Source organism: Chrysemys picta, chromosome 10, assembly GCF_011386835.1.
Source record: "Chrysemys picta bellii isolate R12L10 chromosome 10, ASM1138683v2, whole genome shotgun sequence".
NCBI lineage: Eukaryota > Metazoa > Chordata > Testudines > Emydidae > Chrysemys > Chrysemys picta.
The window spans coordinates 81,014,540-81,041,202 of NC_088800.1; the positions used below are offsets into that span (position 1 = coordinate 81,014,540).

The 26,663-nt window shown below is 47.5% G+C and overlaps 1 protein-coding gene across 2 annotated transcripts in view; it reads right to left on the reverse strand.

Annotated features, from left to right (window-relative positions):
• PEMT (phosphatidylethanolamine N-methyltransferase) overlaps positions 1-26,663 on the reverse strand; it is a 107,480-nt gene that overhangs the window by 34,510 nt on the left and 46,307 nt on the right. For both annotated transcript variants that reach the window (XM_024102295.3, XM_005289021.5), the window contains exons 3-4: positions 22,566-22,681; positions 4,059-4,204 (exon numbers count right to left, since the gene is read on the reverse strand). In XM_024102295.3, coding sequence (XP_023958063.1) covers positions 4,059-4,204; positions 22,566-22,681 — 262 coding nt within the window. The remainder of the gene's footprint in view (positions 1-4,058; positions 4,205-22,565; positions 22,682-26,663) is intronic.

Genomic DNA, 26,663 nt, shown 5'->3' on the forward strand with positions numbered 1-26,663 from the left:
TGGAACAATGCCAATATCACCTGGTCATCTCAGGGACAGATCTGGTAAGATTTCCAGCCAAAGGGGAGTGGAGAAGCTTTACATAACAATAAATAACCCTAGCTCTTATAAAGCACTTTTCTTCAGAAGAGATCAAAGTGCATTATAAAGGAGGTAGGCACATGTTACATGTGGGGAAACGAAGATGCAGGGAGAAGTGACGTGGCCAAACTGGGACTAGAACCCGGGTCAGTCTCCTGAGTCCCAGTTTGGTTCTCTAACCACTAGGCTACACTGCTTCTCTTCAAGCCCTGAAACCTCTGGTGGACTGTCCACTGGAGCATCTCTTTCTCGGAGGGTGAAATTTACCCCTGTGCTGAGTGTCCGCACAAGCTCTGGGCACCACTTGAGTCTCGAGGAAGCCCCCAAAATTGGGAACAGTCCTTTCTCAGGAAGTGGGAGGTTGGGATCTGCAGTCTTGGTTGGGGCTTCCAGCTCCTATGTTCATCGGAAAGAATTCAAGGTGTCCGTCCACCCTATAGGGGTTATTTTGGATCTCTGTGGTTCAAGAGCAGTTTAGTATGTACACCTCTACCTCGATATAACGCTGTCCTTGGGAGCCAAAAAATCTTACCGCGTTATATCGAACTTGCTTTGATCCACTGGAGTGCGCAGCCCCCCCTGGAGCACTGTTTTACCGCATTATATCCGAATTCGTGTTATATCGGGTCGTGTTATATCGAGGTAGAGGTGTATATGTCAGGCTTTCTACAGCCTCCTCTGGAAACCACCTCTGCTATAAAGCCTCACTACCATTGCTTCTCTGTAGAGACTAATAAATTTCAATGTAACCCACCTGACAGCGTTTGGTCAAGTTGGGTTTACTTGCAACCATGGTCAATGCTTTCCTTGCTGGAAGGAATAATGCATAGACGGGAGAGAGATGGACTGAAAAATACACTCCTTCCCTCATGCAAAAAATCCCATTACCTCATTTAAGGCAACTATCCACCACGATGCATGTCAGAAAATAGGGCAAACCGCACTGGAAGCAAACATTAAACCAGAATTCCAGCAAGTGTTTATAGCTCTGCAAATTGCTCCAATTGTGAAGGCACAATGAGGAAAGGAAATGCGGGTGAGCCAACCCCAGTGACCGCTGAGAAGAATTATTTTGTGAGCGGGAAAGAAAATGAAGCTGCATGAACTGAAATGAACAAACTCAACAGCCGCAAAATGGAGCCTGGAACCAACACTGCTGGGTGGAAAATTGGGTGGCACAGAAAAACTTCTTTAGGAAGAGTGACTCATTGTTGTCCATAGGCTTCAGCAGCTTAGCCTACATTGAAAAGGCAAAATGCTTTGCCATTTCTAAGCAATTTAAATGTATTATTTGAAGAGGCCAGTCCAGAAGCTATCTGCCTAGCCGGATGCTTATATGGCCCCCATCATTGTAACAGAAGACAAAAGGAAACTTGATTTTGCGGAAGGGTTGAATCCTACTCCCATATGTTTTCGAGGCCGTTGGGTGTTTCAGGCTTTCCTCTCCCTTGGATGTAAAGCAATGACCTCATTCTTACGGATCAAACACAGCTTTCCTAACCCAAAGCAAAATGTAGATCCCACCAGCGCTAGGGAACTCACCCCGCTTCTTTCTCAAAGATAAAGGTGCCCATAGTTTCAAGGAACGAGCAGAAATGCACACTCAAAAGACAGCTCCATAACGGAGAGGAAAAACATTTCCTTGCTGTCCTGGAGTGCCATATTTGGGGTCAGGAAGGAATTTTCCCCTGGGTCAGATTGGCAAAGACTCTGGGGGTTTTTCACCTTCCTCTGCAGTATGGGGGCAAAGGTCACTTGCGGGTTTAAACAAGTGTAAATGGTGGATTCTCTGTAACGTGAAGTCCTTAAATTATGGTTTGAGGACTTCAGTAACTCAGCCAGAGGTTAGGGGTCTATTACAGGAGTGGGTGGGTGAGGTTCTGTGGCCTGCAACGTGCAGGAGGTCAGACTAGATGATTATGATGGTCCCTAAAGTCTATGAGTCTCAGAAGAGAATAGCAGGGCTCCAGCACTGCACTTGTTATAGCTGGGTCTGCAGTAAAGTTCAAGTAAAGTTGGTGGCACATAGCAGTAATTCTACTGCAGAGGTGAGTTCAGGGCCCTATAGAAACCAGTCTCAAGTCCATTTCCCTTCTGGGATGCTCTGTTTCAGTGGCACAGCTCATCCCTTCCCTATTCTCCCCTTGGACAACTATCAATTCTTCTCCTTGGATTGTTCAGCTTTGTACATCTGAGGTCACCAGCACAAGCGATGTTCCCTCCATAGTCATGGCTGGGCAAAGGGCTTACGGTCTCATCCATGTCAAGAGAGTGTTACACCAAGCACAGAAATCTGACCAATTAGGGGAGTGGGATGTTTTTCCCCTGCTGAGTCGTGATAGCCTCTAAACCATAGAATCTCAGCTATAATCCAATTTCATGGCAGAGGGAGCTTCTGAAGGTAGAGGTGAATATGCAATATTTGATCTAGGCTAGCCACTAATGTTAATAAATCCAAGATCTTCCTTCTTCCCTATGCATTTACACACAGAAGTAGTGGTCTAAGGGGAAAATTGGAGCCATGCAGAGAGAGTACTCTTCGCATTTCCACTGAATCTGACTCCTGTTTGTTTGTTTTTCCATGGAAATTCAAATCCAAAGGATCCGTTGAGTCAGCCATGACTCAGGTTCGATGGAACTAATTTGAGACCTGTCTAAATATCGGGAGTGTTAAACCCATTTGAATTCTAGAGTGACACCTGCTGGCTGAGTACTATGGGTTTTAGAGAGACAAGATGGGTGAGGTAAATATATCTCTTCTTCAGAGTCCTGTTTATCTAGGGACCTGAAGAAGAACTCCGTGTAAGTTCAAAAGCTTGGCTCTATCACCAACAGAAGTTGCTCCAGTAAAAGAAATTACCTCACCCACCGTGTCTCTCTAGTTTCCTGGGACCGATATGGCTACAACAACACTGCAAACTATTAATGGGCTCATATTTCCTGACCAAATAACCATATTTACACAGCGCCTGGACACAGGGAGGAGGGGAAATAAGGCCCCCAGGACTCTGGCTGTCTGGTTTCAAGGCTCTAGGTATCAGGAGTCAATTAGGGTCCCTCCATCTGGAAGAGGAAATTGTGATGGAGGAGCTATTCACAAGGTGGCTGTCAGACAAATGCTGGTGGGAAGACAGTGAGTGCTGGGTGACCAACAAACATGGAGGACAATCTATTAAGGAATAAGGAAGCACTGACTAGTGGCCAGACTGTGCATTCTGGAGCCCTGGGTTTTATTCCTACTTGCAAGACCTCGGGCGAGTCAATACATCTCTCTGTCCCCTGGCTTCCCCCTTTGCAAAGTGGGAATGATCATTACCTCCCTTCTGATGGGGGAGGGGGAGCGGGCGGGGCAAAGATTTTCCAAAATGACTAAGTTGCTTAGGTGCCTACATCCCATTTTTTTTCGGAAGTGCCCAAGGCATTTAGGAACAGAAGTCTCCTTGGAAGTCAATGCACATTTGAAAATTTTACCCAAGATCTTGAAAACTGGTCTCTTGTCTGCTCTCCCTGGGTCAGATAGCCAAGGTCATTAGTAGTTTTGGGTGGCTCGCTTCTCAGTTGAGGCATCTGAAAGGAACTGAATTTCAGAATTGGTTGAGCACCCGTCCCCTCCCGGCGTCTCGAGCTGGACCGCCAAAAAAACAACAACAACCGAGCCATCCAAAATATCCAATCACCTTTGAAAAATACAGGCTAGATGCCCCCAGGACCACTTTCTGTGGCTACATCTACACCACGATTTAGGGGTGGGGTTTTCAACTCCCAGCCCCGCAGTAGCTCAAGGAGAGCTAGCGTGGGTATAAACAGCAGTGGAGAGTCAGTCGCACAGGCAGCAGGAGCCCGGCTTAGCTGTGCCAACAACCTACCTACAGGGTTCCGGATGGTTTGTAGTCGGCATGCTGGGAACAACACCCCTAGTTCATAGGGTAGACATGGTTTGTGAAAACTGCATTATGCGTGCCTGATGGCAGCCTTACCCAAAAACGTCCCGATGAATCCCAGTGCTAAAAAACTGGAGATGACGAACAAGAACCCTATTCCGAGAACAGCCAAGCCTGCATAGTAGACATAGAGGCAATCCAGACCTTCCAGCTTCGGTTGGCTCCTCATGGCTTCTGTGAAACTGTGGGGGGAGAGGGGGGGAAATAAAATGAAGACCTTTAGTTGCAGCATCTCTAACAGCTTTTCTGGCATTGGTGGGGAATAGAACGTGGAAAATAAATTTGGTAGAAAGACTCTTTTTTTCCCTTTCTGGAGCTAAGCTCAGAATACAGCTCGTCGGACGTGCTGATTACTTCCCGAGAAAAGCCAAATGTCAGAGGTTTATGAGCAATGAGAGCTGTGGCCGACAGTCATTTTTACTTGGAACCCAACACAGGGCTAAAAATAGTAGCATGTTTAAATGCATTTTGTGTCACGCACGTGAGCTTCTGGGAAAAAAAAGTCACCTGCCTTGTCCACATTTACTGCTTCAGGCTGTAAAGTCTGACGGGAAGGCAGGACTTTTACAAGAATTAAGAGCTACAAAAGACCTGCGGGGTTATCTTGTCCATCCTCCCCTGTATGCCCTCAACAAAACATTTTGCAGTGTTAGACACAGGCTCAGGAATGGTTCACAGCTGGAATGTAAGATTAGAAATTCAAGAGGGAGGGTGGGTCTGGACTGGTGAAAAGACAGTGGGGAAATTCTTCCCAGAATATACTTGATACATGTAGCCTACAATAACTTCAAGCAAGCACAGGTTTACAATTACATGTTGACTTTGACATTTAGGGTGCAATCCTCTGTTGACTTATTACTGAGTGTAATACTTATGGCCCGATTGACTTAAAGGCTATGCCCAGGGGTGGGGGTTGGCAATACTGATAGAAAACATTTACATTTCAACGTGAGATAGTGCTATTATTAGGAAATGGAGAAAAGGAAAGAGGACTTGCAAGTTTATGCACATTATTTCTATGAAAATTGTTGCCATGTGAGGTCACCCTGGCTGCTGTAGAGTCCCGAGTAATGATTTTTACAAAAAGAAGAACAGGAGTACTTGTGGCACCTTAGAGACTAACAAATTTATTAGAGCATAAGCTTTCGTGGACTACAGCCCAGATCCGAAGAAGTGGGCTGTAGTCCACGAAAGCTTATGCTCTAATAAATTTGTTAGTCTCTAAGGTGCCACAAGTACTCCTGTTCTTCTTTTTGCGGATACAGACTAACACGGCTGCTACTCAAACCGATTTTTACAAAGTGGTCCCTATGAGCTGTGCATGTGACACTGCACCTATTCTGCGTAACTCCCTTCACTAACATATCCTTATGGCCCCAATTTCTGTGAGCGGACCGAGTACAACTTTATTCTTCCCATTCACACTGATGTGGCCCTTAAACAGTCTTGCCAACTCCCACGCTTTTATTGTGAATCTTGTGACAGTGGTGTGTTTCTTAAAGCCTCAGCTTCTGGAGTCATGTGATTACATGAGACTCATTTTTTTATTAAAATGAAAGCTGAAAGGTTCTAGTCTTCAGACTTGAAAAACCAGAAGGCAAATAAAAAGAACCCAACATTTATTGGGAATTTTTTAAGTCTCATGATTTTTAAACTGATCATATGACTTTTGGGGACTGAAATTATGGTTTTTGAACGCTTTTGAGTTTGGCAGTACCATTTAAATTAACCATGGCTGTTGTTTTCCTTTGCACAAAGAGCAAACTCTGCATTCTTCTGTCTTTAGATATTTATTTTTTTATTTCAGACGAAGGAAAACAACCAACAAAGAAAGAACAAAGGTAAAGTATTCATGAGACGAGCAAGCGCACAGTATCTAATTATAACATTCTGCTACTCAAACAGGTAGCTGACACTACAGCAGGCCTGGGGGGATTCTCTGTTTTAAAGGCACGGAATGACATCTCCTATCAGTTACATACCTACTTACATTCCCCACTCTCTTAACCATCCTAAACATACCCCTTTCTTGACACAAATAAACCAGCCTGCACAAGGGTCATGAGAGCAATCCCACAACTAGGCGGTGAAGCATTCACCACATCATTTTGAAAGGTCAATAGTTACCACTCTTGGGTGTGCACAGATGCATTCAACCCACTTCAGCTGTCTACAGACATAATATCCATGGTGAGTCTGTTCGGCCCATGTGCTGCCCCAAAAGCACTTGAGACTGTACAGGCCATAAACTAGCCGGCACAACACAGAGTTTCTCTTAAATTGCAAATGTGCATGAAAGGTAAGCAGGCCAGCCTCAGAGTGCATGTTCTGACCCTCTGACTCCTTCTCCAAGCTATTTTTGTCCCTCTTTCCCCCATTTGGTAAAGAAGCACAAGGCCATGTCTACACACAGACGTTACACCAATCGTTTTTTAAACTGATTTAAATTAGCCCGTGCAAAAGGCTGTGTGGACACTGCCATTTCGTCTGAAACCAAGCCAGGCTTATTTTGGTTTAGTTTAAATTGATTCGTAATTGCTAGTTTAACCTAAGCTGAAAAAAGACTGGCTTAAACTGAAACAACAGTATCCACACAGCTTTCTGCATCAGTTCAACACCACACCTGAAATTAATCCAATGTAACTTCCTCATCTAGACAGGCCACTAGACATGGCTCCGTCAGGCTCCTGCTAATGGGGCTCCTTGTGCCAGTCAGACGGAGGTGCTCTTCCTACAGGGACAGATCACACTGACTTCCCAGCCCTGCTGGGAAGTGGCTGGTTCAGAAGTGAGGAACTGAGCTCAGACTCCCCATAGAGTAGGGTGACCAGATGTCCCGATTTTATAGGGACAGTCCTGATTTTTGGGTCTTTTTCTTATATAGGCTCCTATTACCCCCCACCCCCGTCCCGATTTTTCACACTTGCTGTCTGGTCACCCTACCATAGAGCAGTATGTGCTCCCCTAACTATACATCTGTGTTGGGGGAAGGAGGGAGGCAAGGTGCCCATTTACTACCATGCTGTGATTTAAACAGCCCTGAATTAGCATTCAGATATACTCTCCTATGCAAAAGAATCAGGTACACAGCTGCAGATGGAAAACACAAAGTGGTCATGTGGGCATCTTCTAACATTACAAGCTAATGCTTGTACCTTCCCATATTGCATCTTATCATCTCTTCCGTCTTCTGCCGCTTTCATCTCCTTCCTGCTGTTCCGCACAGCTCAAGGTCACTCCAAAACTCTCTGCAATGGTTGCAATTATCTGACAGGCTGGTTACTCACACCCAGGTGGAAGGAGCAGTATTAGCAGGAGTACGTCAGCAAGATACATCAAACAGAACATCTCAACCAGGTTTGTCATCTGCCAGATCAAATATTTTGCCCATGGCAGACAAAGGGAATAGGCCCGACAGAAAACATTATATGCAGCACCTCTTTCCACTTACAACCTGGGTGGAATATTTGTGTGCATAGATCCAAGAACGGCTCCTACCAAAGTCAATGCAAAAACTGCCACTGGCTTCAACAGCACCAGGATACGGCCAAGCAGCCGAAGCATGGCCCCGGGGCAGCTGGATCAAAGCAGGCTGGTAAGGCCAGGTGTGGCCAGTTTGTCTTAAATGATCTGCACAAACCTCAGAGTGAGACAAGGAGGAGGACAGCAAGAAAGGGACACAGCCCACAGCAAAGAGCAACCTCTTGTCATCTTGCCCGCTCACGCTCAGATGCTGCTCGCCTCAAAATAAAAGCACGTTTGCCTTAAGCAGAGTACTATACAGCCTATGAAAGCAACCCTCTAGGGATGCTGCAGGACTCTTCAGTCATGCAGATGTTTGCAGATTAGGTCGCTAATGTCTGCGCAGCATTAAGGGCCTGCCCCTTAGCTGCGCTAGGGCCTGTCTACACTGCTCTGGCAGGCAAAGAGGTATCAAAGTGGGCAGGAAAGATCCTCTCGGTGCAGGGAGCCTCTCTGGCCAGCGCAGAGCTAGTGTCAAGGCTCTGCATGTCTTACTCCCAGTCCCCAGCATAAAAGGTGCATTGGCAGCATGGCTAGAGCACACGGCACTAAGGCTATTCTCTGCTTCCTAAAGCTTACGTTACAGCAACCACAAGGTTGCTCTAACTTACACTGGGGACCCTGCGTGGCCCCAGAGTACAAGGAGCACAAAGGTGGCTTAAAGCACAAGGATGAGGTAACTGAGAATCAGACCTCAGGTCTTTCCAGCCACAGCCAGCAGGTGATGTGGTTTGTTTTGGCAGGGTCTGCCCCTCCCTTACCGTTATCTCCAAATGATCTCAACCTTTCTTTTCATGCGCGGATACTCATGCAAACATCAGTTCCTCTAATCAGCATGTCTGCTTGGTCCCCTGGTGTTTAGCTTACAGCTCAGAGGGACGTGTTTGCACTGAGATAATGGACTGTCTTCCCCTGTAGTAAAGTTTTATATCTTCCTACACAGAATCTCTGTTTGCATTATACATGATGACCACAGGACTTTTCTGAATTGGTAAATAAACCTTTTAAGCATTTATTAACTTGCGCCATGACAATCGACACACAGCCTTCAGCAACTCTAATCATTTTTGCATCTATGACATGACGTTGGCAGCTGCAAGACAATCTTATCGCACTATCCGGTACCCTTGTTGTGTGGGTAAGGCACCAGCCAATCACCCTTCATTTGGATGAAAGAAAAGTAGTAGATGCATCATTAAAATGACCCTTTTAACATATGTCTCTGCAATGCTCCTTGCACCATTTGTCTTGGACATGTCAACTTCACAGTACCAGCCCAGTGTCCTACCAAACCACCATGTCATCTGTTACGAGGAGGAGACAATTAACTCCATGCTGTGTCCAGATAGGTTTGAAATCCATTGCAAATAGGAACCCTATGACCCTTCTTGCTGTAAACGCCATGATCTGAGAACTTCCCCCTATTTCATGCAGTCAGGGCAGGGAAGGAGGGTGGACCACCACTGAAGTGGGCCCTGGGCATGACCCCAAAGCACATGCATTGAGGCCCAGATCCAGTGACCTAACAGCAGTCTACCTATCTACTGTGTGCATTTCTAAAGCCCGGATCACCGTGGGATCCAAGCACCTGACCGATCAGAAGGATTAAGAAGTCACTACTGCTTTTTGACGGAAGAACATGTTCTGTGGCACTGCTTGGATGGCACGGGAGAGGAAGCTGCATCCCTGGGCCACTTTTCAGCAACTCTTATAAAGGGAAGGTCTGTGTACAGAGGTGAGTTGTGCATTGCACTCTGGGAGTGGTGAGGTCTCAGCTGACTCGACCTCTGGCAGAAGGTAGCGCACAGCTAAGGACCCTCCATAAAGAATGCCCTGTCTCAGCCCCCAAGAAGATCCATCCTGGGCTCTGCCAGCTGCAGCCTACTTGTAGATCAGAGCACACTCAGTGCAGCCTAATGCAAGAGACTGTCTGGACTGTCCCAGTGGATCGCAAGCTGTAGTCCGCGGAGCAGTGATGCACCGACTGGGGGTATACAAAGTGCTGGCAGGTCTCCTGGTTCCGGATTCTTCTTGTTTCCACCTGCCGGACTGCATTTCCAAAAGCCAAGTCTGAGACATTAAATACTTCCCCAATATTAATTTTTCCATACAAAGAATTGCTGCGGCGGGGAGGGGAGGTGGATTGCATCGGGGTCTGGCCAACTAGGACCAGCTACTGGCCTGCTTCCCTGCTAACTCTGCTGCTAGGCAACTAATAGGCCCAGCTGCACTGATCTGGAACTGCCTGATTAATCGCAGCACCTGCCTGGCTGCAGGGCCAGCAGCCTGGTTTATAAGCCCAGCAGCAACAGCAGAGCACTAGCTGCTCAACGTGCTCCTGGCCTGCTCCAGTCCCAGTCCCAGTCTGTACCTGCCCCTGCCCTAGCCCCCACCTCTGTCCTGGCTTCAAACTCCCTCAGTTACGCCTCCTGATCGCCATTCCAATTAACCCCTTGGCTCCACTTCAGGACTGCCCCTTGAATTCAGCTCTAACTCATAGGCCTGACGCTTGCTCCAACCATTAGGCAAGATTGCCCACAACTTGGTCGTTGTCAGGTTGCACAATTGCAAGTGGGAGGTGAGTTGTCCATGAGTCAGTCTCCGAAGATGTGGTCAGCGTGGTGGGAAAGGTTTCCGGAACCCCTTGCCTAGCCCACAGATGTCCTTACAAATGAACCCTACCATAAGAAAGCAACATGTGCAACCAACTGATTAGAGTGTGTTACAGTCCCCCCAGCCCTCCCATGCCTGATCAGCACAGGATAGGAGTCTGTTATAGCCACAGCTAGTGAGCACTGGCTCAGCAGCCGCTCCTCCTTTTAGTTCTAGTTCAATCTCTGATGTGTCAGCCAAGATGGTGGCTGTCACATAGGCAGATGTGCTAGAGGGGGATTATTTGACTGTTTCAATAAACAGAAAAAAGAATTTGGGGTCAGGAAGGAATTTCCCCCCGGGGCAGATTGGCAGAGACCCTGGGGGTTTTACACCTTCCTCTGCAGCATGGGGCATGGGTCACTTTCAGTTTTAAATTAGTTTAAATGGTGGACTCTCTGTAACTTGACGTCTTTAAACCATGATTGAGGGCTTCAGTAACTCAGCCAGAGGTGAGGGGTCTATTACAGGAGTGGGTGGGTGAGGTTCTGGGGGTGCAACGTGCAGGTGGTCAGACTAGATGGTCCCTTCTGACCTTAAAAGTCTCTGAATCTATAAAACTGAAGGCACTCTCCAATAAACTTCGGTCTGGAGAGGCTGCATAGAGTACAAAGAAACAGTGCTGCACAACACGTTTCTGTAGGTTGTTATGGATGGGGGGTTTTAAATTAAGAGCCCAAGGTAACAGGCCCGGTTCTCCCCACCTGTTCTCTTAAGAGAGACAAGCTCACTGAGATGACCCATCTGTTGCTCTGCACGCGACGCTAACTTTGTGAGCTAAAACAAATGGACTAGAAATAAACTAACAAACGAGGTGTGAAATTGCAGAGAATAAAGCCCATAAAGGTGGGAATGATTTTCAAACTTGTGCCGGACCAGGGGTACAAAGACATAGAAAGCACGAATAAAACTGGTTTCGGCTTATGGGAAAGGAAGGTCTCTCCTACAGGTTGCAGAAGGAAATCCAGCCAGGTACAGAGGGAACAAACACCAAGATTGTCAAGAATAGAAGCCTGAAGCTAGGCTCCTAAATCCCTATTTAGGCTAGTGAAATCAGTGAGCTGATTTTCAAAAGGGGCTCAGCACTCCCTGTTGATCAGGCCAGCCCCTTGAACTGCACTCAGAAACCACCTGGAAGCCTGTACAGTCTCCAGAGCAGAACTGCAACATGATGCTCCGGGCGTGTGAATCTCCACCAGTTAACTGGGCACTGAAATCTGCACTAGTTGAATCTTCCACAGTGGCTTCAGGTCTGACTAGGGTGACCAGACAGCAACTGTGGAAAAAACAGGACAGGGGGTGAGGGGTAATCGGCGCCTATAGAAGAAAAAGTCCCCAGAAATGGGACTGTCCCTATAAAAATGGGACATCTGGTCATCCTAGGTCTGACCCCATGTTGCTGCAGTAATAGCCCTGTGCGAGCACCTTCCTTTGGAAGATCTCCAGGGCCTGGCCAAGAAGGCTGGGTTGCTGCTGTGAGAATGAGCACTCCCCACTATCTGCCCCACAAATTTTAGCCACCCTCTCAAAACAGAGAGCTAATAATGGTCGTGAAACAACTGGACAAAGGACGGCAGAGAGCATCACCAGAGGATGTCTCTGCACGATCGAGCAAGATTTTTAATAACTGGAAAGTCTAGGCAGAAGTGGGAGGTTATTTAGGGAGATTATGCAAGCTTTTCTTCCCTGACAAAGGTTTCAGGTGCAGCGAATATGGAAGCGGCTGTAATGATACTGACACAGAGCAGTCCTACTACACAGGAATAATTAGACTGGCAGTGAGCGCTCCTCTCGGTCAACGGGGGCCGATTGTGGTAGAAGATCCAATAATTCACTAGCAGTGAATGCTGCGACCAGCAGCGTCACAATAGCAGACGGTTTCTTCCTGCCTTTACCATCAACCACTCCTTTGTCCATCCTTTTCTTCCCAGCTTCTTCTCACTGATAACTACTTAACGTTTCTAACAGCGTCTGCCTGCATATTATTTAGGTCAGTATGTAACTCGTCCCGGGGGGTGTTGACAATCGCAGCCCACAAGCCCATTCATATCTACTATTTCTACAAGGAACCCTAAAAAAAAAAAAAAAAAAAAATAAGGTCTCTTTTCGTTAAAGTTTGCTCCCCTTGTTTGTTTGACAGCACTGTGTATACGGACAGCTTCTCTGTTTTGCTGGCAGTCAGTTGCACTTCCTATCCCATGCCCTAGCACAACAAAATTGGGACAGATATTGCAACCCGCATACAGTAGTTTTGGGGGAATATATTGTATTAAGGTTATGAATGGTTTATGTATCACTGCGGGCTAGGGATTGTACACAGCAACGGGAGGGGGGGGGGAAAGGGTTGTTTTTAGCTCCTCCAGGAACTCAAAACAGTGGGGGGTGATTAAGGTGAATCACGCAGGTTGTAAATGCCTCCTGAGAGGTACCTCACCCTGGGGAGTCTTGCATAGACTGGTTCCAACTGGGCTTTCCACAGACCAGCGGCCAAAGAGAGGGCTTTCAGCATAAAAGGGCTGTGTTTAAACCAACTCAGGGCCTTTTTCCTGATCCAGGCAACGGACAGGACCTCCGGTTAAAGGGTCGTCCCAACCCGTGCCAAAGGACTGGAAAGATTCTGGCCTCCTCGAGTTCCATAAGACACCTCTGGTAAGCATGTACCATGCGTCTAGGAACTTCAAATTTTTTTTTAATGTTTTCTCTGTGATGCTTTCACGTTAAGAACAAAGATGCTGGCTCAGAAAGAGCCGTGGGGTAACTTGTAACTGCAGGCGATGCACTGTTCATAGCGCTCGGAGAGAAAGCAAAGCACAGCCACTGGTTGTTAGGTAGTCTGGCTTGCTAGGCATCCTGCAGGGTAATGCAGCCTTAAACCCCCCCAGCCAGGAAGGAGACAGATGAGAGTCTCCACTCAAGAGGGGTGATGGCGGGGAGCACAGGTGCCGACCCGCGCTCGACCCCAGGTCCCATCTCCACTCCACCCCTTCCCCCAATGCCCAACCCCTGCCCTGCCTCTTCCCACCCCCTCCCCGAGCGCACCCTGTCCCAACTCCTCCCCCTCCCTCCCAGCACCTGCTGCACGCCGCAGAACAGCTGTTCCGCGGCGTGCAGGAGGCGTGGGGAGGGAGGACGAGGAGGAGGAGTTGATCGCCGCGGGCTGCCGGCAGGTGGGAGGCACTGGTGGGGGGAGCTTGGCAGCCCTGGAGCACCCACGGAGCCGGCGACTATGGCAGGGCGATAGAAACCTTAAGTGGGTACCTTTGAGGGACCACGGAGAGGGAATACAGGTGCAGGTACCCTGAAGTGTGGCAGACATCATTCTCTCATGTCCTGCTCTAGGAGGTGCATTCAGCGCTCCTGGATACTGTTCCCCCAAACCTTGCAAGACTGTATTTTACCAGCAACGGCAGCAGGGGAGGAGCGAAAGCCTTATCAAATGTGTCTGTCAGAGGAATTTTAAATACTCCTGCCCAGTGCTCTTTAAAGGGACATGCATTTTCAAAAAGTAGCCCATTTAAAAGAAATTCAAGTTGACAGTGTCTGTTTAAATGATACCACAGGGCCCAATGTTAGATCATCTGATTCCCCCCCAGGTTATTCATTCACACCCGGGGTGGATCATGAATCATCAGCACTTCCAGCAGTGACAAATTATCAACCTACTTCTCAGAGAAAATCACCTGCATCGGAGACGGCTTCTCAGGAAAGCAGGAACCGCGTACGAGACGTCGGCCCAATAACACATCTCTTTGAATTCAGCCCGCTCGCAACAGGAAGTCCTAAAAGCAGGGCAGGAAAAGAGAGGCCTCCCTTCCATGCCCTTCTTGGGTAATGAGAGAGCAGAGAGCAGCTGGGGCACCTGCCTACCAAGACGGTCAGTCTGCCCTTTGAGGAGATAGACAGACCATCCCCCTGCAATCCAACCCGGGCTTAAGAAACAATCACCCAAAGCAACCATCCTCTCCCTAGTGTCTAACCTCCCATTCCTGAACTAGCTAATTGAGCAGCTCGCCAAGGCTCACCTCCAGCTCTATCTAGACACGGCCAATATCCTGGACTTCTCCCGATCAGCCCAGGGCATGGAGCGGAGCTGGCACTGATGGCACGGGATTTCTCCTCTGGCCATGGGCATCCAATACTCATTGCTAGACTTCTTAGCAGCATTTGAGATAGTCAATTATGCAACCCCGCTGTCCTGCCTGAAAGACGTGGCAGGGGTTGGCAAGATCCCATTGGGATGGCTTCATTCTCCTGGAACTGTCAAGTTCAGGTGAGAAACTCCAGCGTGCAGGAGACAGGGCTCGACAACTGGCTCACAGATCTGGAACTCCTTCCCAGAAGACATCAAGATGGCCAGGAACCTTAGTGCCAGCAGAGGAAAATGTAAACCCCACTTACTTTGCCCAGCCCCCACACCATAACACTGCATCCAAAAATAAATCACAACACAAACCACCAAAATCCGGCCTCTGATAGCCAGAGAAGTCTCTCTCTTTAGGTGTGCATGTTCACTTCATAACTTTGGGAGGTGCTCAGATACCATGGTGATGGTCACGGCATAGAAACCAAGAGTGAGAGAGGAAAGTAACTGGGACTTTGGCATACGTATTCAGAAAGCACTGCAAAAAGAGAAACTAGAGGGATCAGGTGACAGCACTGGAGGGAGACTGTACTTAGTCCACACAGGGGAAAGATATGAACAATTAGGCTAATACACTGGAGAGTCATTTTAGACATAAATTAAGAGGAGAATAAAGGCCTGTCAAGTCAGGCACTCTTAGGATAAATGTTGCAAACCTCTGGGGCGGCCAAACAACAGAAGATCAGAAAAGGTTTTTACAGGTAAGAGAGGCCCTGCGAGAACAAAGAACTTTGATCATGGAGAATTTTAATCTAAAGGCAATAAGAATTGCACAAAAGCAATTAATTCTCTTACGCAGTTTGCTAAACAGTTCCCTTGGTCAAAGGCCCTCCTGAAGCCATTTCCAAGAAATGAGCGGAGTTTGATAAAGAAGGTTCCAGATAGGAAGCACCTACTGTCTAAGGTGCACAATATATTTAGACCCAAGATATTCATTTCCAACTCCACTGAAGACACACAAGGCTCTCGTTGCTTTTCATTGTCCTCTCTTGTCCAGTGCAGCAAGATTTATTTCCAAGACTGGAGGAAAAGCGAACACGCTGCAAAGCTTTATTTTAACCGCTTGTGCTTTCTCCAGGGATGCTCTGTTCCCTCCCCCTGGCTCTGAGAGAGTCTTTTAAAACTGCAGTTAAAATAGAAAACCGCAGCTATTGAAAAAATTAACACCTGGTGGAGTCCACAGTTCATTCTTGCTCACAGACACCACTTACCCACATAAGACATTTGATGGATTTGTTTGTTAAATGGCTAGCATTACAGTCTCAACCTGGCACCTGAAACCACCACCAAAACCCCCCAAACCACAAGATGTTCTCTTTTGGCTTCACTAACCATCGTGCACCGCCAAAGATTCTGGACTAGGAACCTGCCCTGTAATTTATTTAATGCATGAGGCACAGTTTGCTCTTTACGAGTTAGATTGGCTCTGCCACGCTGAAGCAGACATGACTCAGAAAAAGAAAAGAAAGGAACAGCCAATGAACCAGCAAGACAGGGTTTTGCAGTCACTTTCCTGACATAATCAGCCGTTGAGATTACAGCATCTCCATTAGGCAACAGGGCACTGCTTCTGTTTTCACAATACAGGTTCGTTGCTCTTTTGCCATCTGTGCTCTGTAGTCTTTTGAGCTTGCTGATGTCTTTATATGTGCAGGGGCCAGGAATGAGGATTGAAGGCCATCATAACTTATCAGATTTTGAGCAAAGAAACAAAGGGCAGCATTTTCACTAGGGGCCCTGCAATGCTGAAAGCAGGCTCATTTTGGAGAAGTGATGGCTCTTAACAAAACTCATCTGCACACATCACCACCATTCTGACCCCACAGCTCTCGCTATTCAAGATTACCCGGCAGAGATCTGTGTTTGGACTAGAGCAACTTTTGAACCTACTTTGGTACCAACTAAATGCAGAGGTTAAAACCAAAACCACACACATACAAAAACATGGTCATCTTGGGAAGCAATGCAAATTAAAAAAAAATTTACTACAAGAGTAGGTCACTTAAGATGGACTTGATCCAGTGGATAAGTCCATGAGTCATGAAACTGGGTTGCTGCCGATGACCTGCTGTGTGACCTTGGCCAAGTAACTGCATCTTTCTGTGCCTCAGTTTACCTCCTCTGCAAACCAGTGATGACACTTCCTCGCCTTTGTAAAGTGCTTTGAGATTTTCAGATGAAGAGCACTATATAAATGCTACGTATTATTGCATAATTGGACAGAGACATACATTAGTTCAGTGTAACATTAGTGATATCCAGTAACTCGGCTGTCCCATAGCTAGGCCTTCACTCAGGGATATAAAGCCAGGCACTTCCTTCAAGCCTTCACTATGACCTGCGTGGTGATTTGGGGACTGTGTCTAGGTACTGCTTATGAATTCTAGGTGATAGTGGGAACTCCCTATGTATCTGTGTCAGACTGAAAACTCTATTTTGACTGTGAGGCTAGCCTTTGCCTCCATATTGAGCTAAAATCCACAGGAGGTAATAGGAGAAATTCTTGCACCCAGCACAAGGCTAGCAATAACAAGGTCGTTAAACTTTGACAATCGTCCATTCAACTAGAGCACTTGGGGACAAAGAGATGGCTGCCACCAGGGCCGGCTCCAGCTCTTTTGCCGCCCCAAGCGGCGAAGCGAAAAAAAGATAAAGCCCTGATCGGTGGCAGCTCAGCCACACCCCTTCGTTCTTCGGCGACAGGTCCTTCGCTCCGAGAGGGACGGAGGGACCCGCCGCCGAAGACCCGGACGTGCCGCCCCTTTCCACTGGCCGCCCCAAGCACCTGCTTCCTTCACTGGTGCCTGCAGCCGATCCTGGCTGCCACTCAGCCCAGGTTTTCAAGTCTGAACTCCAGAGGGGGAAGCTACCTAAGCAATGGATCACTGGGAGAGGAATGCTGATCATTTGATGAGGCTGATTAGAGGATCACTGAACAAAGGGGACAGGAGGTTATAAAAGAGAGAGTCTTTCACCATTTTGAGAGCACGAGCGGAAGGGCATTGACTATAGGGTCAGAGTGAGAGACTCCGTCATTCAGAGGAGAAGCGATGAACTGGGGGAAAAGGATCCTAGACACCCGACAGGACTCTCTGACCTAAGCCCAAAGAGTGCTCACAAGAAGAGTGGTGAGGAAACTGAGGCTGGGAAACGCATGTAGGCATCTCTTATTTTTGTCTGGATCTGTTTATTTATTTATTTTTTGTACTATCTAAAGTAAAGAGTAATTGTGTTCAGAACCTCTGCAAAGCCCACGTGTGGGCCTGTTTGCTTTACCTCTCACGGCCCCTGAAGAGTTAAATTGCAAAGTGCCCATACAGTTGGAGCCCGAGGAGGGGGCGTGCTCAAGCTACTGGGGAATCTAAGGGGTCAGCACTGGTCCTGGGGCAGGGCTGAGGAGAGGAGAAGAAATAGGGGACAACTGTAGTGAGGTCCCAGTTCAGGCCCCCACCATGTCTATAATGTCTGTGTAAATACAGTGAAATGGGAGGGGAGGCCCTGTGAACATGAGGTACTACGGTCTCAAATTTCTCTCAATGGGCCTGCCTGGGAGTCTAGAACAGCTGGGCTGTGGAACCCAATTTCCTTGAAGGGGTAACAGACAGAAAGCCTGTGCCTATGTGCCAGAGAAGCCAGGGGAAAGATAGTGCTGCAGTCTAAGGGAAGGTTAGGAGCGTGCCGGACTAGCGTATGGGACCCGAACAACAGCCTGGTGAGTGTCCACAAAGGGAGCTCTGCCAAGGCTGTGCATGCCAGTGGTCAAGCCATGCCAACAAATTTAGTAGCTGGCACAGCCTCTGACAACGTGGAGTACTCCACCTCTGAACTGGCTGTTGTGCGTGTCAAAAACCAGATCATACTGCATCCCAGAAAGCCGGCAACCAGCTCAACTGTGAAACTGGTTGGTGAGACCGTTCCCCTGTGAAATCCAGACTTATCTCCGTATTACATAAGCCGAATACACACATGACATTTTTTATTGCCTTAAATTCAATTATGGTCTAAACTAATTACAAGCTTCCCTACATGAGTTTCAGCAACGTGCGGTGGCCGTGAGGAATACAGGAGAGTGGGGGCGGCAGGCCGTGTCATTTCTAAGAAGCAAAATCTGTTGAAACCATGTACGAATTCCACTCAGATTTTTATGCCATTGAAATTATCTGAAGTACTAACAACCCATTAGCTCTGACCCTGGCATAACTGAATGTGGGAATTTAGTTCAGACCCATCTTTAATTACCGCGCTGCAGCTAAAGTGACTCTAATCTATCAACTCCTAGACAAAATGTGGCAAGGGGGACATCTGTAAGAATCTGTGTGTTACCTTCACTGAACTAGCATTTAAGGACATATTACCATAATGGACAGTGTCTCATCCATTCTATATTATTAGCTAACATAGGCATTATCAAGGCAGATCTCAGAAAAGAGTTTAAACACCCTGCTTGCTAAATGCACAGGTAATCCCCACTCTTCTACACAGGAAATACTGTAACTTTTAATGAGTATGCATAGATTTGTTTCCTCTGGTCCTGAAGATTAAAAAATGCCTACAGCAGCAACTGTACATGCACTGTACTGTGCAAACAGATCACGATGAAGACCCTCCAATCATTCCAGTACGAAATCAGTTAGGGTAAATAACCTTCAGAGAGAGCAGAACAAGAAAACATGATGCTTAAAGGCTGCTAACAGAGATCATTTGATTCTAGTAACTAAACACAAAGCGGATTCTGCTTTCCCCCGTTTGTTTCAATACAGAATTCAAAACTTACCCTCCACACACGCATCCCAACCCATTGATGAAAGGTGCTAGATGGATATCCTCTAGCCAGGCAACAGGGACGAGACAGACCACAACAGTGTGAGCTTCCCTAATCATCCTGCCTTTCCAGTGCACCTCAGTCCTAACCTAGAGGGATCATCTCTAAGAGCAAGAGGGTTTCTCATTCGCCATGCCATTCTTTGACTTTTCAGGTGACATTACCAGAGAGGAAGGCTGGTCCAATGATTAAAGGGCTAGCCGCAGATTTAGAAGACATGGGTTCAGTTCCCTGCTGTGCCCTTGGGCAATTTGCTTAGTCTCTTTGTGCCTCAGTTTCCCATCAGCAAAATGGGTGTATAGGACTGGAGCATAGGCAGTCTTGCCTAGTGGTCACTGCTGGGCTGGTGTCACCGAGTCAAGAACGGCCATGAGGCAGCAGGTGAACAGGGATCAGAGTAACTGCTAGCGCCGGGCTCAAAAGACCAGGGTCAGAGACCAAAGATCAGAAAGCGAGGCAATGCAAGGTCTAGAGCTGCAGCAAGCCAGAATGGCTGCATGGTTGCCCAGACAACTTCCCGGGCCCAGACAACACCCGCAACTGGCCCACGTCAGCTGACTCGGGCTCAGGCGAAGGGGCTGTTTCACTGCAGTGTAGACATTCTGACCCAGGCTGGATCCCAGGCTCTGGGACCCCATAAGGGGGGAGGGTCGCCACACCTAATATCCACGGTGTTCCTTGGATATGGCTCTACACGGCCTCCTGGTGGCAACATGGGAACCTCGGCTGCCCCAGGCGCCTCAGACCTGGGTTCTAGTGCTATAAGGGGGATAATAGCACCACCCTGTTGGGAAGTGCTCGAATACTGTGGTAACAGAGACCACATAAGTACTTAAAATAGCTCAGGGGAGGCTTTCAAAGGCAGTGGGATTTGGGCACTTCACTCCCATATGTTCCTTCAAATGTCCCAGCCTTAATGTCCATTTTATCAGGGATCTTTGCCACTGAGAGAGAGGCCACCAACTCATTTAACGCGCTGCAGTTGGATGAAAGGTGCTGCATACCCAGGGTCATCCCTAGGGGTTGGCGGGGCCTGGGACATAGGCGCAGAGTTTCTAATCTGCCGGGGGCATGCTCCCCCCGACTCCACCCCATCCCCACCCTGCTTCTTTCTGCCCCTGCCCACCTCTTCCTGCCCTACCCCTTCCCCACCCAGTTCCTTCCCCTCCCCCGAGCACGCTGCGCCCCCTTTCCTCTCCCCTCCCCCCCCCAGCACCTTCTGATGCTGCGAAACATCTGATCTGCGGCAGGTGGTAGGCACTGAGAGGGAGTGGGAGGTGCTGATTGGCAAGGCCCACTGGCAGGCAGGAGGTGCTAGGGGGAGGGGGAGGTTCTGGTAGGGGGGCTCCTCCTCGCGCCCCCCCCCGCCCACCGCTCTCCTCCTCGCTGTCTGCCCACCCACCTCCCCAGCCCCCCTCCCACCTCACCTCCCCACCCGCCTCCTCACAATTTTTTCAAAGCACGGCCCCCTCCCAAAGCACGGGGCCTGGGGCGGTCACCCCAATTCGCCATACCCCAGGGGTATCTCTGTGCATACCTGCCAAGGACCCAAGTGTGAGTTATTCTTTACACCACTAAAGCACGTAAAGTGCACCATGGGTGTTTTCCAAACACCAAGGAAGCCCCCGCCCCGGAGAGTTGGTGCTTTATTTTGGTTTTTTTTTTTTTAAAACAGATGGATACATTGAGAAGTTAAGCAACTTGTCAAGGATCAAACAGCGTGTCAGTGGCAGGGCTTAGGAGAGCACACAGCTCTCCAGCTACCCAATCCACTGCTCCTTCTCAACGCCACTTCACGTAATCACATGTTCGTAACTTGGACTGGATTCCAACCAGTGAGTGAAAGGTAAAAAGCTCCATATTGCTAAATGCCCGGCCCATGGACATGCCTCCCAAATGAACAACATCTAACATGGTATGAAAAGATTCCTTTCAGCCTAGCACGGGTGGGTTGTTTCCTATTAGGCATCTAAGCTCTCACAAAGTCCTTATGTTTCTCCAGTTAAGCATTTCAATCGCAGGCAGAATTTATTGAAATATTTCAGCATTAAGCCTCCATGTGATTAGATTATAAAATCTTTTAATTGGAGGCAGCTGAGAAATAAAGGAAGCTAAAAATGCCTCAACAATCCTACCAGGAAAGGAAGCATCACGCCGGCACATACTCTATGTATGGGTCTATTTAGTCAGCTGCAGTAGCAGACGTACTAAAGAAGCAACTTCAGATTTAAATACATATAGAGCCACAAAGACCATGGATGTAAACTTTGTGGGCCGAATTTTCCATTGCATTGCCTTTTTATGCTGCTCCACTGGGAAGGGAGTGGATAAAATTGGGCCACCTCTCCCTGCAATGCCCCCTTGGACCCAGCACTGTGCAGGGGAGAAACTCCCCGACACACACGCACACTCTGGGGACACTAGGACCCAGCTGGTGTCATCTCCCCAATTCTGCCATTTCAAATCTAGCCCAGGCTGCTGGTCCCCCAAAGCTGATACAACCTAAGGGTGATACGTGGTGACCCATGGGAAATAAGTTGGTGATCTCAGCCAGCAGCGCCTAGTCAACAGGCATTCAGATCACAGAGCCAGAAGCACCTTTGTTTGGACTCGGAGTCTCCTCAGAAAGACCCCCACAGAGAGAATGAAGGTCTTGCTGGGGCAGTAAGGGAAAACCTTGTCCAGGCAATGCCTATGCCACACCTGTTCTGCGCCTGCAGGACTTTACTCTCCAAACACCAGCAGTCCGGCATCTTTGGCCAGTATCCAGTTCATGAAATAGTAATATAGAAAATAAAACTTACAAGGAACTGTATAATGCTCTTTTTAAAAATAATCTGCTAGTTATCAATCACGATCAGGTCAGTGGAAAGACATAAGAAATCTATTGATCTTACATATGTATAGGGTTAGGGCCCCCTTATCGTAGTATCTGAACACAATTTTTAATGTATTTACCCTCACATGTCCCCTGGGAGGCAGGGCAGGACTGTTGGCTCAGGTGTACAAACAGGGAACTGAGATTCAAAGCCCAGACCCCAGGCTTGTACTCAAACCACTGGGCCATCCCTTTTCTCTGTAGAACAGGGATACAAAGCAAGAAAGTTTGAACCTCAGTGACTGATACAGTTAAATGAGGCCACCTTGAAATATTTCTGATTTTCCTATTTACTCCCCACCCTTCCCGCCTTGGAAATAGAAATATTTTTGTTTCCGTCTTTGATTTTATTTTTACCATAGTTGCGGCAAAAAAAGGGGGCTGGGCTTGGCTCCGAAATTTGGCGGGTTTGGCATAATAGGCAAATGGCTTTTCAAAGGGAGGTGGGGCATGATGTAGCCAGCCCTGTTTCCATAGTCACTAGCCCGATCCCTGCTTTAACCTGAAGTGATAAAATAGGCTCCTTACCAATGGCTCCGTATAAAGTTAAGCAGCAGGATGACAGCGCCCAGGCAGTAACATGCAGTATATGGAGAGCCACAGACTCTACTGAGAACTCGGGTTTTGTGTTCCCATCTTGCTACCTAAACGAACAAAAAACAAAGGGCGTTTGAGGCAGTGAGACATGTTGCGGTTATTTATTTTAGTGCTGACAATGCTACCCCCGTAATAGACACAGCCTTTTGATAAGAACTAAAAAGTACCGGAAGCAGAACGATCATTCAAGAATTGATTAGAAAGGAGCAGAAGATATTGAACGGACTTGGCTTAAATAGAACACGTTAGAGAACACCCCTTTCTAAATTCTGTAACCCTCTCGGGAGCTACCTTAAACCCCAGTAGTGTATACATTTTTCCATCAGGTTAGAACCTCAACGACTTGTTCACAGGGAAGCCAGGAATGGACAGTCTAAAATACACTAGCCAGGACTGTTGCTACTGTGTAGAGCGGGGAAAATATTACGGTAGTATTTTCTTTTTCTGCTGTTCCTTGTTCATGCCAATCCTTCCATACTTTCTCAGTTCTTTTGCCCTGGATCAGATAAGCCATGGCCCAATTTACTACAATTCCTTGCCTGCTCCCATACTTTATTTTGGCTTTTGAAGCCATAAGAAGATACAAACTCCAGGCCTCACAAGCTAAAACTCTTGTCACTAAAGGAGCGAGGCAGTGCTGAGTGACTGAGTTAGGTCACATGAAGTTAGCTTGTACATCTGGGCTTGGGCTGTACAAAGGAAAACACAAGCAGTCAAGAGGAGGAAATTCAGGTTGTACAGTTTCCCCTCCCAGTTCTGGCACCTGACTCTGTTCTAAAGCCCACTGAAGTCAATGGGAATTTTTCCACTGACTTCAAAGGCTCTGTATTGGGCCCCGACCCTGCTGAAGTATCGCTCCCACAGGTTGATCCTCTGCAGGGTAATTCGAGACGGAGTTCAGTGATCTGATGCCAGATGTACATTTTATCTCAAACTCCTGTGAACCTATAGATTCCTTAAATGACAGTTACACACTGGTTTACCTCTGCACGTCCATTGTGCCTTTGCCTGTTTGTGAGTCCCAGTTTTAATCACTGGGGTCTTGTCTATTCTCCTGTGTCATCTTTGTCCATTGCTATCTAGGACCATTACATGATAGAAGAGAAGAGATTTAGGCCTTGGCTACACTTACCCGCTAGTTCGACGGCTGGAAATCGAACTTCTGGGTTCGACTTATCGCGTCTAGTCTGGACGCGATAAGTCGAACCCGGAAGTGCTCGCCGTCGACTGTGGTACTCCAGCTCGGCGAGAGGAGTACCGCGGAGTCGACGGGGGAGCCTGCCTGCCGAGTGTGGACCAAGGTAAGTTCGAACTAAGGTACTTCGACTTCAGCTACGTTATTCACGTAGCTGAAGTTGCGTACCTTAGTTCGAATTAGGGGGGTAGTGTAGACCAAGCCTTAGAAAACATGATCTATAAGAAAAGGTTGAAAGAATTGGGCATGTTTAGTCCAGAGAAGACTGAGGGGGGACATGATAACAGTCTCCAAATAGGTAAAGGGTTATAGAATCATAGAATATCAAGGTTGGAAGGGACCTCAGGAGGTCATCTAGTCCAACCCCCTGCTCAAAGCAGGACCAATCCCCAGACAGATTTTTGCCCCAGATCCCTAAGTGGCCCCCTCAAGGATTGAACTCACAACCCTGGGTTTAGCGGGCCAATGCGCAAACCACTGTTGTAAAGAGGATGGTGATCAAGTGTTCTCCGTATCCACCAAGGGTAAGACAAGAAGGAATCGGCTTAGCTTACAGCCAGGAAGATTTAGGTTGGATATTAGGAAAAACTCTCTCACTATAAGGATAGTTAAGCACTAGAACAGGTTACATGGGAGGTTGTGGAATCCCCATCATTGGAAGCTTTTAAGAACAGGTTAGACAAACACTTGTCAGGGATAATCTAGCTATTTAGTGTCGGTCTACACTTAAAATGATACAGCAGGACAGCTGCTTTGTTGTAGTGCTTCAGTGTAGACAGTACAGCAACGGGAGGGGTTCTCCCGTCACAATCCACCTCCTGGGTCGGCAGAAGAATTCTTCCATTGACCTGGCACTGCCTACAGCAGGGGTTAGGTTGGCATAGCTACATCTCTCGGGGTGTGAATTTTTCACAATGCTGAAAGACGTAATTATGCCAATATAAGTTGCAGTGTAGACCAGCCTTTAATCTTGACTCTGCACACAGGGATGGAGTTAAGGACCTCTTGACCCTAGATGATCCTTCCAGCCCTACAGGTCCAAGATTCTATTATATGTTTTTTAGTAATGGTTCTGTATTCATTCACGCGCAGCCACACATGCACAGTGTATCCCATGACGATGAATTAACACCCAGTATAGCACATTCTGTTTTCAATTTCCAATGATTTCTGAGGCAGCACAGATGCAATGAGACTGTATAGACAAACAGACGGCAGGATCCCCGGCCCAAAGATCTTACGATCTAAAGAGCATTGCCCCTGACTCACCTGGGAATTCATCAATGAATCACCAATGGGAATTTTTTCCAGTGACTTTGACAGAATTTGGATCAGGCCCACACACACAGGATGGGTACCCACCCGATTCACGAACATACAGATAACTGTGTGTTTGCGAAGTGGCTGCAGCTATGTCAGTGGCACATTTAGGACCAAATTCACCTGTAAAAAGGGAATGCCACGCCATTGATTTCCACCAAGTTTCACCAGGGCTGAACATGGCCCGCCTTGCATGTGTCTTGTAACTCCATCTACGTATATATTCTAGGTGTATTTGATAAATGACCAGTTCTTAGAAGCAAGAGGAGGGAATTTGGAAGGCAATGCTGGTCCAAAAGCACAAAGTGCGACCTCTTGCGAGTAAGGCAGACTTTGCCAGGCGAAGAGATGCAACACTCAGATAAGCAGGGCACCAGTTTTGCATGCCAAGAGTTGATTCAATTAGTTATGCAATGATTGTCCTGAAATTACAGCTCCACTAATGACTGAGAAATCAGATTTATAGTCTCTTGCTTGCTGGTATAAATAGTTTGTATTTTAAATTGAATTTAAAGCATAGTGCGTCACGCTGCTGCTAAAAAGGGATCTGCTGTTTGAATCTGTCAAAGGAAGAAACAAGGTCGGATGAGTTACCGCCTTTTGAATTTTTTTTTTAAAAAGGGACCACAACAGATGATTGAGTCATGGGGGGAATGTAGCTATATGTTGGTAATTTATGCAAACTTCCTAATACTGATGCTTTTGGGGATTGGTCCTGCTTTGAGCAGGGGGTTGGACTAGATGACCTCCTGAGGTCCCTTCCAACACTGATATTCTATGATTTCAATGGGAATTAGTCTGGCTGCACTCAATTGGATTGTGACTTGAGGCTTATTTTGGAAGATTCTAACACATCCACAGAGTACTTCACTCAGGGAGTAGGTCAAATGCAAATCGGGACACACACTTTTCCTACAGCGCCTAGATTGGCACGGCTGCCCCTGCTGGATCAGAGTGGAGTGCATCAATTAGTCTCTCCTGAAACACAAATCTTTGGAGGTCCACCGAAGTGACCGCGGTGGTCCCTTCTGGCCTTTACAAAACAAAAACCCCTCTGCATCTTTGATACATTTTCAATTAATTTCAGCTGAGAATGAACACCCAACCGGTAGATTTCCAACTCTTCAAAGTAGAGATTGTCTCTCGCTGTGTGTTTGCACATCACCTAGCACATTGGGGCCCCACCCAATTGTGTTGGGGGCCTCTAGGTGCTACCTCACTCCAAATAATAAATGATACAAACCACAAAAATTAACGTGAAGTGATTTGGAGTATACTAGATGACTATTACTTCTTAGCCCCTCCTCCTGCTGTCCAGATACCTCAGCAATACGGGGGTACGGAGTGGCTAGAAGGATCTTAAAAGTGCATTAATTGCACAAATTCTCTGCTGCCAGGCCCTCTTTTACTTCGCTGCAGTCACAACCGCAAAGAATCTGACCCTACAGCTATAGTATCACAGTGCCCGTGTGAGGGAGGTAGCGAAGTCTTACAGATTGAATAAGGGGTTTTGT